Genomic DNA, 15,497 nt, shown 5'->3' on the forward strand with positions numbered 1-15,497 from the left:
TTCTTCCCCCCCACCCTTCCCTCTCCTCATTGTCGTCTTCTTCCTCCCAGAGCTTCGCCGTTGTAGTTGGCAGCAACTGCCGCAACGGCCGCCGCAGCTCTCCTTTGCGTGCGGTAGCTCATCGGTTGGGGGTGGCATCATGGCAAGGAGGACAAGCGGTCCCAAGAAGAAGCTGAGGAGAGGACTCTGGTCGCCGGAGGAGGATGAGAAGCTGATGAACCACATTGCCAAGTATGGCCATGGCTGCTGGAGTTCCGTCCCCAAGCTTGCAGGTACCACTACTCCGTACCATCCAGACACCTTAACTAGAATTTGTTAATTCGGGTCTCTCTTAAGGCAATGCAGCATGGTTACTATTCAGTTAAGAAGGATTATAATTCTAGGATTGTGCCTAATTAAGAAAGGATCATATATGTTTGCGTCATCGTTCCGACAATATTCGAAGTTGCTTTCTAGTTGAATTGATGGAATTCGTGGGGTTTGTTTGCATTAGGCCTTGAGAGGTGTGGAAAGAGCTGCAGGCTGAGGTGGATCAACTACCTGAGGCCGGACCTCAAGAGGGGCGCGTTCTCGCAGGAGGAGGAGGACCTCATCATCCATCTCCACTCCATGCTGGGCAACAAGTACGTGCCATTTTGACTCAACATCCATGCATTCTATCAGATTATTAAGTCCAAAGCTTTGCCAATTTAGCTGATCAAATTGGGAATTTTGTTTGCTTGTCGGTGCGCGAATAACACAGGTGGTCTCAGATTGCAGCGCAGCTGCCGGGGCGGACGGACAACGAGGTCAAGAACTTCTGGAACTCGTACATCAAGAAGAAGCTCCGGCAGCGCGGCATCGACCCGGACACGCACAAGCTGCTGGCCGAGGCCAGCAGCAGCCGCGGGGGCGGCGCCGCCGCAGCCAGCCGCACGGCGGTGTTCAGCGACGCCGAGCTCATCCTGTCGTCGGCGGCGGGCAAGCACATGCCGCCGCCGCCGGTGACGGCGGAGAGCTACGTGTACAGCCGCAGCATCAGCGCCGACGGCGGCGTGAGCGACGGCTCCCTGCAGTCGCTGTCCGGGTACAACGGGGACTTCGCCGCGGGCTACCTGCAGGAACCGGACGCGCTGCAGCAGGGCGGCCCCTCCGATGGCCCGCCGGCGGTAGTTCTCCCGTCGGTGTCGAGCTCCAGCACGCTGAACTCGATGGCTGGCCTAAGCCCCCCGGCCACCACGGCCACCGACGAACAGTGCAACAACAACAGTAGCAGCGGCGGCGGCAACGGGTCGTTCGAGCTGTCGACGCAGCAGAGCTGCAGCGCTAGCCAGCTGCCATGGCTGGAGCTGGGCACGAGCAGCGGCGCCGCCGCCGCCTTGGACCAGTACGGCGCGGCGCTGGACGAGCTCAAGTGGTCCGACTACGTGTTCGACGGCTACGGCGGCGGCGGGCAGTACCAGCAGGGACAGTGCATCTACGGCGACAGCAAGGACGCCGTGCAGTTCGTCGACGCCAGCGGACTCAGCAGCAGTTGGTGCTTGAATTGATCGTATCTCGAGCCAACGCACACGGCGGCGAGCAATTAATCGATCGATCAAACCCCCCAACACTTTATACGCGTACATGTGCTCGTGTATGTGCCTACACGGTTGTTGATAGCTAATGTTTGGTGGTGAGCTTCTGGTTTGTAAATTTCTTCCTCTTTTGGATTACCGGGCTTGCGTTGCGTGTTAATTTTCCGGTGCGATCGACATGTAAAGTGCATGTGGTGATGGTGAATTGGTGACGACGGGACAAAGAATTATATAGATATATAGATATATATAATTAAAAGAAAGGTGTTTAATTAATTAAATTATGTGGTTAATTTAATAAAAAAGAGTGGTGATTGGTCAGTGATCTCTCTACTTCAGCATTGGCTTTATCATGGGGTCCTCTAGTTTTTTATTTTCGTGATGGTGTAGGTGATGGTCCCGGCATCGCCCGTGTTCCAATTTGGTTATCATTGAGTGTTGTACTGCAATTAGTTTTTTCTCCTGTAAAACTTTTGTCGTATAGCTAATGAAATATTTTTCAGAACACAAAATCCTGGAAATTCAATTGTTAAAAAGTAGCGATGCATACTTGAAAATATTCTGGAGAAATTTGGAGAGCTCTATCGAGGTTGCCATGCAAGAGTTTATTAGAGATAATTTCATGCATGCCTAAGTCTAGAGGCATGCATGTTCGACAACAAAGTTGGGGTTCTCTCATGTTTCATAATTATATACCGGATGATTCTCATACTAGAGTGCTATGGATTCCCCAGAGCTTTCACCATGGATGCCCAACAAGACTACATGGGGCTAAATGATTGTCAAGTCAAAGTTTTGCCATGAAAGTGCATCAAGTATGGGGTGCCAACAGGTTCAATTTGTCAACAACAATTGTTGCACTTGTTGGTTAGCTTGAAAACGAGTTCTAAGCCAAAGTGTGGCTCACAGTAGTTGTGACGAAGTCGCAACTTTCAATGAAATGGAGAACACCACTGATAGGACCTAAATAAGTTTGGACATGTCAATTCGAATTTATTGGATGCTATTTAAGAAGGGGACCATAAACCCTAAACATTTTGGACAAATGACAAATCTAAGCCAATCAGCATTTTATGAAATAACTCAATGAAAACTTATTGGTTATTTATAATGAGGGTGCGATCAGAGTAAATATGACTCACAATTGCCATACGAAACTACTAAGCAAGATTAATTGCACGTACATGGAACTGGAAATTCAGATTTTTTTCATAAATTTTACATTAGAATTCAAGACTCATGGGCTCAAATTTATTTAGGTCCACTGATATGACCTAGCAATCATATAATTCATTTGCTGGCCTACACAACCGTGGTGATTAGTTATGATGAGCATGTGACACTACTAGAAATACAAGCATCTCGTACTTGACATTAGTACCGGACAACTTTTCGTTCAATACTAACGCGCGAAATTAGTACCAGGTAGAAATTTTCGATCCTCAGAGGTCTTTTAGTACCGGGCAATAGTACCGGTCGGTGTTATTGATCGGTATTAAAGGCCGCTCCACGGGTTCCTTCAAAAGGAAAGCATATCTAACTCAATCAAATGTGTTGTGTAAGTGAGATGGTAAGGATGGTTCGCACGAGGCTTGAGGTTAGGGTTCGAATTCCACGGACCGCGCACTCGCATATTACAAGTGAATGTGCGGGACCTCCCTTCTGTTCGTTAATTTTTTTCCTTATTTTTTTGGGCACAAAGCCGTTTAGGACCGGTCGGTAAATGGCGCATTTAGTACCAGACATTAAATGGCATGGCATTTAGTACTGAACGAGCGGTACTAGTTAGTTACTGACCGGTACTGACGGTCACTTCGTGGAGACTGATAGCTGATATGTGGGTAGTATTCCCTGCCGACACATGCATTATCTTTTTTCTTTCTTTCCTCGAAGTTAGATTCAGCCACAGATACTTCTATGAGAAGAAACTATGTTTTTCACTTTCTCTTATGGCGCCCCTAACAAACATAATGAGCGAGATCCATCATAGGAGGAATATGAGTTTTCTTATGAAGAAGAAAACTTGCGCCTAAATTCTAGTTGGAGGAAATGAACCTACAACTCGTTATAATTTAACATTTTTTTCAGACTGAACTTGTAATTTAACATCATAGAGTAGTGTTGTATGCGTGTATTTACAGGGATGAATGTGCGTGCGTGCATGTGAACGTTCACGCATATGTACTGTGTTTCAACAGAAAAAACGGGCGCACACCTCTCACTCTGACCAAGGGTTCACCTCCTCGCATGTCACGAGTCACTGTAGTGTAGGTCATAGGTGGCCTGCTCTCATCGTGCTTTCATCGTCGCTAGGTTACTAAATAAAGCCCGGACGACACATGCAACTCATCGGCCCTAGGTGGCCTGGCTTCGCCGTGCTTTCGTCGTCGCTAGGGCTACCATATGAGGCCGATCGGGCGACACATGCAGCTCATGGGATCCGACCACTGACGCTTCAGTGAAGATAGCAATGCAATTCAAGCAGCAGCTTGTTGTTGGCCCATGCACGCATAGAGCCGGCCAGCTCTGACTGATTGACAAACGAGATACACGGACGTTACATCCTCATCACACAGAGCTGGCAGGCATCCGTCAGGCCAGCATCCAATGCTTGCTCCATCCATGAATGCACGGAGGAGGACGCCTCAGGAGCGTGCAGGACCAATTGAATCAATGCCGTCATAAACCACACTAAGGGCCGTTCGGTTTCCTTGGAATGGCTCGGAATGAGGCCCGTTCTGGGCATATTGGAACGGCCCGTTTCCAAGCTAGGTTTGCATCGGAATCACTGTTCGGTTAAGCTTGGCTCGGAATGAAAACAGGCCTGGTTTGGCTTTCCCCCACCCTCCACGGCCCGGTTTGAAGCCCTATCTCCTCCCCTCCGAATCGGTTCCTGGCCATGACACGAGGAGCTAGCAGCGCACGAGGCGAGTCGTGGAAGGCCAGCCGAGCTCCACCGGCCTTAGATCTGCACAGGACGAGCTCCACCGACCAGGCATTCAAACCACTCTTGGTCATATTTCTTTTTATAGAGAAATAGAGGAAGCCATACAAGGATTTAGTCGGGCCTATTCATACACTATCTAAACAAGGAAGTTAGATTCGGCGATGCCCCTTTCGGGGGCATTCCGATTTCGCTAGTACCATCTTTTTTGCCGCGCGAATCCAGATTGAGATTGAGGAAAGGAAGTAAATGCACGGCGCGAGCTCCGCGCGGGGCGGGTGAGATGGAGGTCCGCCGAGCAGGCGCCCTCTTCTCTCCCTTCTGGGATTGCCGCTCACAGCCGCGTTGGCGTGCCGCCGGATGGAATAGCTCCGCGTGCTAGAGGTCAGCGGCACCCCGCTGCAGGACAACGCCATGAGGGATGCCATTGCCGCGCTCGTGCCCCGTCCCCCGAATCTCCACCGGTGATGCCCTCAGGTGTGTTCTTTCGCTAATTTCCTTGGCACACCAGGATTTCTTCTTCTTTTCTTGGTTTTGTTTCTTGGCAAATCTTTTTTGAAAGTCTCGTTTTCTTGCATGTGGCGATTGGATTTGAAGATGGTGCATGGAGCGGGCAGTAGCCACGGCTGCGCAGCGAGCTCAGGGATCGGGGCGGCCGGAATAGCCTGGTGGAGCGGCGAGTGGGTAGCGGCCGCGACCGTGATTGGCGCGCAGGCAAAACAGCGTCGTGGCGGTGGCTCTACCTCCACGACCTGAGCGTCAACTGCGTCATGAATGAAACCGGCTTGTTGAGCGCCAAGGTGAAAATCAGATATACCTCTGCTCTCTTCTTTCTTCCACTGCAAGAAGCTAGCAACGGTCCTGATCTCGGATGATTCCATTGGTACGTCAACACATCTGTATGCTCTTCCAACATGCATCGGATTGATCTGGATTGATTCCATCTCTGCCAGATGGATTGACCTGTTCGTTTTGAGTGGATTGCAGATTGAATGACACAGGTGGAATCACTCAAACCAAGCCTGAAAGTAATCCTGGTTGGAATCCAATCCGGCTTAAACGAACGAGCCCTAAACTGGTCCACAACCGCGGGCTTATTCCTTACTAATTCGGTTAGAGCGAGCATTGTTGTGCAGGACAGAAGCGTTACGTGTTCTGTGTGGCTCACGTCGATCGATCCGGCGTCTAAGGATACCCACATGTGACATGACAAATGCACGACATGCTCTTCATGCGTCTGCAGTGTGAAGATTATACTGCACGGTTTGGTCGATCGCTGCAGTTGATGGAACGTGCCGCGAAGGTGGTCAGTTCGGTTAACTCCTGTGGACGTTGAAGGATCGTAGCAAGGCCGTAGCCGTGACTGTATCTGTATATTTGTGGAGCACACGTACGTATGCGAGACATCAGAAACACGCTGCGCGCGTGATGGCCCAAGCTAGCTTGTTGATAGCGAGGCCAGTGGTTAAACGTACCATCACGGGATGTATCAAAGAGAGATCGACAAGGACTCCTGTGGGTCTCTCGCTCGAAGACTCGTCCCAAAAAAAAAACAAAAAAAAAACTTGCACACGGCAGAGCTCGAATGAATTCTTCAGATCGTCGATGCCAACCACTTTGACGCTCCAAACCATTGTGCAAGAGAATGACATATTGACATCCACGAGAACATCTTCAAGGATATTAAAATAAGTTATCCGTAAAAAATTAATTTTAGAAACCAACCCTAAAGGCAATGGCGCGCCTTCTTCCATTGCAATGGCGCGTCGCCGCTGGTCATTGAATCCGGGGCCAACACTGTTAGCTTGTCTTCGTCCATTTCGTTCGGCAGCGGCTGCAGGCCGTCGCTTTTTCTCCAGGCAGGGTGCAGGTCCACGACGAGAAAAAGGATTGGTTCGGCGGCTTTGAGGCCAGGTGATCGCTGCAGCCTGCAGGGACGCGGAGCAGAGGGCCCTGGCGCAGCTGCGCGTGGATACGGAGCAGCGCGCAGGCCCTGGACCCCTAGCGTCAGCGCTCGTGAGGAGGAGAGGAGACACGGCCGGAGCTGGAGTTCTGCGCGGCGCCTCTAGGCTGCTTGCAACCGTTTTACTCACCAGCCGCCGCCAATGCGTGGTGTCCATCTGACGCTGCTTTGGTATCCTCCACACTTTACGCTGCTGCCCTGCCTCTGCATGGCCACGGGAAAGGAGGAAATTCTTTGAATAAAGAATTCGTCTCTTCCGATCCTCCGTCCCTTCATCCGTTCCAAATTGTAATTTAAAATAAGGGAAGTAAAATTCCAATGATGTGAGTTGTGAACTGAAGAATCAAATACGGGATCCGAATAGATGATACAACAACAATTAATTTTTTAGAATAGTTTTTTTACCGGTTGTTGGATGGAAAGTCTTTTTCACTCTCAAATTTTTTTGGTATAGTCTCAAAACTAGCTTTTTTTTGGACTGGCGGTCTCGGAGATAAACTGAAGAACCGGCGCAAGGACGGAATAAGAAATCATATAAAAAGATGGCCAACTAGTAACCTTTTCGCAATGGACAATACAAAATCAAATTATAACATAGTAAATACATAAATACACAAGAATGAAAATAGATGGTAAGGGACCATGGCCCCACCTACTAGCTCAGTCTGTGAGTGGTAGAGGACTACATAATAATTGGGCGGTTGACTCTCTAGTACAATTGCGTAACAACTTTTTTTATTATTATAGGTTTCTTGTTAATTCTTTCAAAACACAATAATGAGGAAGGAAGCATTTTCCTTGTACTCATTTAGAGCTTGAAACTGGGAGTAAAAAGCATCTGTTTCTTCATTTTTGTAACGAAGGAAATACATCTATTTCGACGGGAAAGATAAATCGTGGGAGTGAAGTAAAAAACAGAACAGTGCCGAGCAATTGGGCCCAATGCCGAACAGTGCGGTCAGGGATATTCCCTGCCGCTGCTTTGCCCGTGCACGCACGATCTAGTGTAAGTGTGTAACGGCTAAAGAAGCTCAAATTTATGAGGTCAGTTTGCGCACCAGAGAATGTAACGTAAACAAATCTCCCTAATTAGCATTAAGCACGTCCGTTCCTACATCATGTACGTCACGTAGTCTCCGAATGAATCCAACAACCATAGTCTATAGGCTCTGCTGGCCAGTCGCAAATGCAAATCACTCTGTACTACGCAGTACGCACCTCCTATATGCCATCGCCACTGGGGCTTGTAGAAATCGATCAGTGCGATCCATCACGTGTCAGACGTTGTGCGCCGCGAAGAATGCCTCCAGGTCGGCTCCCGTATAGAACCCCGTCGTCGTCCGCTGCGCGCTGGCCGCGGGCGCCGCCGGCCTCCGCTTCTTCCTGGGCGCGGGCGGGCACACCAGCACCCCCGCCTCGCCGTCACCACCGCCGCCCGCCACCACGCCTCCCTGCCTCCTCGGCGGCGTCCGGCACCCGATGGCGGCCGCGGGCTCCTTGCCGACGGCACCGCACGGCCGCTGGCGGCTGGCCGGCGCCGGCGACGCGCCCGCGCAGCACGGCTCGAGGGGGAGCCCCATATGTGTGTGCTCACGTCCGGGCGCAGCAGCGATTACTCGATCTGTTTGAGAGGCGACGGAGCGGTTTCTCGTGGGGGACGACGACGTGGCAGCCCGGACGCTAATATAGGCGAGGGAGCGCGAAGCGGTGCGTGTACTTGGTGGTGGGCTTTGATTCGAACGAATGGCTGATCGGCCGGGTTGCTAATGCGCGATACGGCTGCGGCAGATGAACAACGACGGTTGTCCGGAGGATGTGGAGGTCAAAACTTCACTAACGTCCTGGGGAGAATCAACTGCCAGCTTAACGTACACAAGAGGTTTTTTAGGAAGGATTCATGTGAAAAGCGGCCCATTCCTCGGCTGGGCCTAAGTCGCGCCCAAATTCACACGCACCGAATAGCGAGCGCGTAGAGAACTTGGTAGGCTGAGGACTAACCTTGGTTCCAGAATGGGCCCATGGACCTGCTCTGCGTCAAACCCTTTTTTCCCCCCTTCCCTATTTTCTATATTGCAATTTGTCATGTTTTCTTTACAAAAGATACTTATCTCTTCATTGCTTAGATATCTAATGACAAGTACTTGTCCATAAACCAAGATGTAACATCCATGGTAATAGTAGTCTTCCACTCCCTCCGTTCCAAATTGTAGGTCATTTTAGTTTAAAAAAAATTGTAGATTGTTTTATCATAGATATTACAATGCATCTAGACATACATTGTATCTTAGTGCATAAAAAAACTATACACCTAGAAAAATCAAAACGATCTATAATTTAGAACGGAGGGAAGATCTCGTAGTCGTTCTTCTGTTCCCTCTCACGTTCACGTATCGCCTAGGCAAAAGTTATTGGTTTATTGCAAACGCTGGCACTAGAAACGCAGCTCGCGATTATTTCAAAAAAAAAACAAAGAAAAGAAACGCAGCTCGCTAGCTGGGAGCCTGGGAGCGCGCACCCACTCGGGCGTCGGCCGGGGCACTACAGCTCCGCTTCAACCGTTCGCGTCCCTGCGTCGCAAATCGCAACCACCCATCGGAAGAAATCGGTAAATCGCGACGCCAGGCGATGGTCCGTCGCTGCGACAAGGACTATGTGGAATGTGTCCGTGTCCTCTTCAGTTTCAGTCTCATGATTGGTGGCATCAGGACGCAGGTCATCAGCTCCTGTATTGTACGGAGTACGCCCCATGGGCTAGCGCTCATGAGTCATGAGCGCCGATGGCCTATGGGGACGCCGGGCCGGGGACCACGCCCGTTCCCACGGGCAAGCAGCTCCAGCCCAACGGCTCCATGGAGCGCCAAACCCGGCCACGTACGGAACGCCAGCCTCACCATTCCACACAAGCAAACACGAAAGCTGCTTCTCAAATCCTCAATCATCCAGAAGCCAGTTTAAAGTTTCAACAAAGCGATCAAGAAGATTCCCTTCTCGGACCGCCAGAAAGGTCGGCAGATCGAGAGTGAGTGACAGCGCGCGGGGGCGCCATGAGTGTGGCGTGGATGGTGACCGCGGCCGCCGCCGCAGTGCTTGCGTCGTCGGCGTTCAACGCGCTGGTGCGCCTCGTCTTTCGGCCCTACGGCGTCTCCCGGAGGATGCGTGCGCAGGGCCGGGCTACAGGTTCTTCTCCGGGAACCTCGGGCGAGATGAGGCTGCCAAATTGTCCTCCGATGGTCTAGCTAGCTACCCCGAGTACTGTACGTTGATTACTCCGAAACTCAGCTCCAGGCTGCCCGCCAGAGTCATTCACGCTAGCTTGTGGAAACCAAATACCCAAGAGCCTGGACGAAATTAAACCGGAAGAGAGCTCGAAGGGAGACGCAGGTCGCACCCGCACGCCCGGGGCACGGTCCCTTCGCGTCCATCCATCGGAAGAAATCACGACGCGAGGCCGTGGTCCGTGGTCCGTCGCTGCGATGAGGACTCCGTGGACCGTGTCCGTGTCCTCTCCAGTCTCGATTTTCTTTTTCAAAAATCTTATCAGGCTCGACTGGATCGTTGGTGGCGTCAGGAGTTGAGGACCCAGCAGCCACCCAGGTCATCAGCCTAGTATTGTATTGTACGGCTCCCAATGTCCCATGTGCAAGCGTCCGACTTTTTTTGTTTTCTGGCCCTTTTCGTGAAGAAATGTCACAAATAGACCCCTGGCGAAACCAATTCCGAAAATAGACCCTCGGCTTGGGTACAACGTCTTGGCGCCAGCCCTCCTGGCGCCAAGGCCCCTACGCCGTGACTCCGACGTGGCGCCGTGCCCGCTGACGTGTCCTGAGGCTTGGCGCCAAGATCCGTGGCGCCAAGCCTCGGCGCCAAGCCCCCTGCCATATAACGCCCCTTCTTCTTGCCCGAGAGTTCCTCCCTCATTATTCTCTACTCTCTCAGGTTTTTACTCTCCCTACTTCGCCCTAGACTACGAATCGACATTGTAGCTTAGGAAACTTTCATTTGATCCGTGGATCCTGAAGAGCAAGGTATCCTCTCTCCGTCGTACCTTTTTTTCATATCGATTCGCTATATATTTCTTGCATTTTTGAACTTAGGGTTTCATGCAAATGTAGGATGCCGAGGCGTGGAAAAGCTAAGAAACTAAGGTAATCTCAACGCCCGTAGTTATGTTATATACTCATTGTTGTGGATCAAATGAAAAAACCTTAATTGTAGGTTTATTCTTAAGTGCGTTTGATTCATAGAACCAAATAAACAAAATTGTAGTTATGGCGCAAAGAAGACCGGAAATGCGTTCGATCCATTGCCTCTGCCTAGTGGTGTTCCAGTGCCGATGTGCTTTTGCGGCGATCCTTGCAAGGTAGCCAAGTCCGAAGAACATGCCACGTATAGGCAGAGGTATTGGATGTGTTCCAACTTTGCGTTTGAACCTACACTTCGTCAGCGCCGCATCAACATGTTGGTAAGGAAATGTTGTTGTCTTATAATTATTGTCCATAATTTTTTTGTTTTATAACAATTGCATTTGTTGTAGACCCCTCCACCGCTATGTGATTTTGAGCAGTGGATCGACACTGAGATCGATCCTGAAGACAAGGAGTTTTTGGAGTATATGATGCGCTGGGATGCAGAGAGGAAGGAGGTGTACGAGAAGAGGCTCGTAGAGGAGGCTGCGGAAAAGGAGCACAAGGAAGAGGAGGAAAGGAGGCGGGTTGCTGCGAACAGGGAGGAGAGAGAGAAGAAGCTTGAGCGGGCACGCCGAGCGAAAGCAGCGGTTGAGGAGAATCCCGATGCCTTAAGGAAGGGAAAGTGGCCTCGTTGCACTCAGTAGCCATATTTAGGTTCTAGTTCTATGGTTTATTTATGAACAATATTTTCTACTGTGAGACTTTTATTATGTTGTCATGTAATAATGCACTTTAAGTAAGGACACGCAATTTGTAGACGACATATGTTCATTTTGCGATGTAATGCATTTCGAAGTCGTAGTCTACTGAAATATCCGTAGAAAATAAAAATGGTAATTGTTAGCGAAATTTCAGCAGAATTTCCCCTACTTGTTGATGCAATCCATACAAAATTACGAGATGAATAGTGAATATAAATACAAGCATAGAAGCATATAAGCATATGACACAAGCATATGACACATTCAGAATAGAATCCACAATAGTTCAGAATGAAAGTCATTATATATACAAATAGTCCATATGATACAAAGTTCGCAATCAGAGTCGTCACTGCCTCCTAGTCTTACCCTTACCCTTGTGACCAAGGGCGTCGGTGCCTGGAGTGTAAGGAGAACGTGGACGACGTAGTCTAGTACCCCCTACAACCTGTGTAGGCTGAGTCAAGGGAGCCTCCTAGAGCTGAGACGGGCCAATCTCCTCGGCCCTCTGCTCATCGTCGTCGTCATCGTCGTCGTCATCATCGTCGTCGTCGTCGACTTCCTCGGATGCAATTGATTTTGAACCTGAGGGACCTTGGCTGGACGTACCGACGCCTGTCACGCGCAGGGCTGGAACATGGACGTCTCGCGTCGTGGCAGTCCTGCAACCACAACGAGCAGCGGCACGGCGAAGCCGATTTGACAATCGCTGCAGTAGTAAAAACAAGTTACACAAATGAAGAATGTAACATATTAATAAAGGATTAGAAAGAATAATTTGAGACTTACCTCTAGGACGCTCCGTATCTCGGGGTCCCTAACTCGTGGACGGATATGCTCTATATCTCTAACCGAGGTTTGTAGGGTACGGCCCTGCAACAAATGACTAAGTCACTAAAGCAACAAATGTTTAAGTCACTAAATGACTAAATGATTAAGTCAGATGATCACTAAGTCCTTCTCTAACTATCTAAATCTCTAAGTAACGTAACATAGAACATAGAAAAGTAAAGCAATTGTCTTACCATCCTATCCAGGATTGGTCCTGCCTCCACCTGCCTTCCAGCACGAGTACTCTGATCGTACACCGTGTCTTCATCGTCGGATGACTGGATTTCGGCGTAGTCATCTTGCGTCCACGCTTCCCTCAGCCTGTGCCGCGTCGCACCTTGGTACCAGCTCTAGTATTGTCTGTACGCACTGTTTGTGTGCGGCTCGTTGTTCTCGTCCACGTTCTCCTCGAACAGCTCTCATTCCTGAATGTATGCGTGGTGGAACGAGGCCCACTCGGAGACCTTCCTTTTCTTCTTTCGATCCACGCTGCACGTCACGTTACACGTTACTGTTAGCCAAAATTTAGTTAATAGTATCGAAATATATGAAATAGGAAAAGACTTACTTGTGTAACTCTATACTAGTCGAGGTCACCTGTGGTGGCCAAATTTGCCTCATCCCAAATTGACGTGCGACTCGATGTGGCAGGTGGTACTCGACAGCATAGAAGCAAATAAGAGGGCACACCATCCTATAAATATCATCGTCCGTCGCACACATGAAGCTAAGGGGAAAAGGAAGTGGATCGTCTCCGTCGTAAGGCTGCCAATTTACCTGCAAAATTTGAATAAAAAACGTTAGTTGTTATACTAAAAGATTACAAAGCATGTCTAAAAAAAATCACTTACACTGTGAGCAGTGAGCGCGTCTATCTCGTTGATGTAATCAAGGTACGCGCGATCCAACCTCGTATGGCTAACCTTAACCTGATCCCAAATATATGCCCATGTCGGCTGTCGTCTCGGGGGCTCACCTGGGAACCACGGTCGACGCGGCATAATCTCGGGCCGACCAACAGGAAGACGGGACCACATCCATAATTGCAACAGGTAGACACACCCACCAACTGACGGGGAGCCCGAAGTCCGACGGCACGCCTCGCACAGCTGCCGGTATAGAAAGCACAACACAGCTGATCCCCAGCTGTAAAAACCAGCCTGGTGCCAGTCAGTGAGGCAGTGGATCCACATCCAAGACGCTGTGTCACCTGTAGCGTCTGGGAAAAGAACGCAGGCAAAGAGGTGTAGTATCCACGCCTTGCAGTAGTGCCCAACTGTCTCAGCATTCGCGTCCTGGGGGCAGTGGCCAAAGTGTTCCCGCAGCCATGAGATTAGCACTCCAGATATGCGAGTCCCCTGCTCGTCAACCTCTCGCCCCAGGAAGGCTGCGACTCGTGCTCTCCAACCATCTGAGACGCACGGCCCAGTGACTGGCTGGCCCCGAATCGACAGACCCAGCATCTTTTGACAGTCCTGTAGGGTCACTGTCATCTCTCCGAACGGGAGGTGAAAGCTGTGAGTCTCGGGTCGCCACCTACATTTCGCCGGATTATTATTTGATAACATGTAAAGACATAACAAAATGAACATGATTAGTGGTATCTGTACTTGTCAACCAACGCAGTTATAGCCGCTGAATTGAACTTGGGCATCCCACGACGAACCTGATACGAGATGACATCTAGGCCAGCCATCTGTAGCAAAGGAGTGTAGCGGTCGTCGTACTGCAGCGCCAAAAACCCATCATGGGCTCTAGAACGAAGGAGCGGAAGGACCTGCATGCAAATAAACCGAGTCAGAGATTTCATAGGACACAAGACGTGCACGCTCGCAAAGCTTTAATCATGAATTGTAAGTTATTACCTACCCTCCCGCTATAAGACGACCTCGGTGGGTCTGGTCGTACGCCTGGTCTAGAAGGTGGAAGTGCGCCATCCTACAAAAAGGCAAAAAGAAATAAGATTGGTAAACAATAAATCATGACATTATAGATGTAGAAACACAACCTGTATGAATAAAACACATATCAAGTAACAAAAAAAGGTACTACTAGGCGCACCTCACTAATTTGCCAACGGCAAGTGCGTGAATTATGACCCAATCTGCCGCACTTGCCGCACTCGTTCTGTTCTGGATCAGCAAGAAATGGTGTTGCTCTACCACGCCTCGTTCTTCCGGATACCTGATCCATAGTCATGTTATGCCTCGTCCGCTTCCTTGTTCCACGTTTGTTCCAACGGTATGCAGGATCCGCAACATATTTTGGCCCATCATACGGAGGCCACTCTCTAGGATCCCGGAAAGGCACGAAGCGGGGGCTCCATGTCCGCACAAGGGTGGCTACGCTGAACTCATGTGGTATCATGCTCTCGATATCAAAATTGCGATGCCTGGCTGCTGCCACCAAATGAGAACATACGAAGTGGTACTGCCTTGGCCTACCACAAGTGCACTTGAAATCTCGGAGAACTACCACATGTATCCTCGACTCTCGGATCTCGCCGTCGGACGTTGTACCGCCCCTATGCTCCACCTGATAAGTCCCTGAGCCGAGATCAAAACATTGCACCTCATGTGTGGAAGCCCTTTCATTTGCAATGATAAGATGTCTCTTTGGTTTTTCAGCCCATCTCTCCCTAGCAACCTGCAACGCTTCTGCTTTTGCGTGTCTTTCATTGAACCATGCAACAAGCCTGTAGAAGGTGAATTCAACGATTGCGTTTACAGGCATACCACGTATCCCCAATAACAACTTATTGAATGACTCGGCCATGTTACTGCACTGAAACTCGTACCTCCAACCACCGGCGTCGTGAGATCTAGTCCACTTATCTAAATCTCTCATCAAACCAACAAGCCATTGTCGACCTTCTGCATTTGTTGCGATCCTTACCTGCTCCAATTTGCGCTGAAAGTAATAGTCCTCAAGCTGCCGTGCTGCAACTTGAAACAGATCAAAATTATCCTTCACACCATCCTTCCGAAGAAGGTTCTCCGCAAGGTGCCGAGTGCACCAACGATGATGCAAAGGTGCATAACCCTCTATCTGTTCTTGCACAGCATGAAGTATGCCCTGATGCCTATCGGATATGACGCCAACCTCCCTACCAGGACCAACCACAAGTATCCGGACTAGTCTTAAGAACCACCCCCAACTGTCATTGTTCTCCCTCTCAACCAATGCAAATGCCAAAGGAACCAACATATTGTTCGCGTCACAAGATATGGCTATAAGAAGTGTGCCTCTATATTTGCCAATCAAAAACGTACCATCAATAGAGAAAACAGGACGACAGTACCTAAAAGCTTCCAC

At 49.7% G+C, this 15,497-nt stretch overlaps 1 protein-coding gene and 1 pseudogene across 1 annotated transcript; one reads left to right on the forward strand and one right to left on the reverse strand.

The window, feature by feature from the left end:
* LOC117842551 (uncharacterized) lies at positions 1-1,877 on the forward strand. Its single transcript, XM_034723024.2, has 3 exons — positions 1-272; positions 494-623; positions 743-1,877. Exons 1-3 carry the CDS (start codon positions 140-142, stop codon positions 1,527-1,529), a joined length of 1,050 nt encoding a protein of 349 aa, XP_034578915.1. The 5' UTR covers positions 1-139; the 3' UTR covers positions 1,530-1,877.
* Positions 1,878-12,064: 10,187 nt separating this feature from the next.
* Positions 12,065-15,027, reverse strand: LOC140222013 (serine/threonine-protein phosphatase 7 long form homolog; annotated as a pseudogene).
* Positions 15,028-15,497: the final 470 nt, after the last annotated feature.

The sequence above is a fragment of the Setaria viridis genome, chromosome 2, assembly GCF_005286985.2.
Source record: "Setaria viridis chromosome 2, Setaria_viridis_v4.0, whole genome shotgun sequence".
NCBI classification, from domain to species: domain Eukaryota; kingdom Viridiplantae; phylum Streptophyta; class Magnoliopsida; order Poales; family Poaceae; genus Setaria; species Setaria viridis.

What these genes read in the sequence shown, in the direction of transcription:
- LOC117842551 (XM_034723024.2), top strand. Translation starts at nt 140, where the DNA reads ATGGCAAGGAGGACAAGCGGTCCCAAGAAGAAGCTGAGGAGAGGACTC. An exon ending in TTCCGTCCCCAAGCTTGCAG is followed by an intron (nt 273 to 493) that starts GTACCACTACTC and finishes TGTTTGCATTAG; the next exon opens with GCCTTGAGAGGTGTGGAAAG. An exon ending in CACTCCATGCTGGGCAACAA is followed by an intron (nt 624 to 742) that starts GTACGTGCCATT and finishes CGAATAACACAG; the next exon opens with GTGGTCTCAGATTGCAGCGC.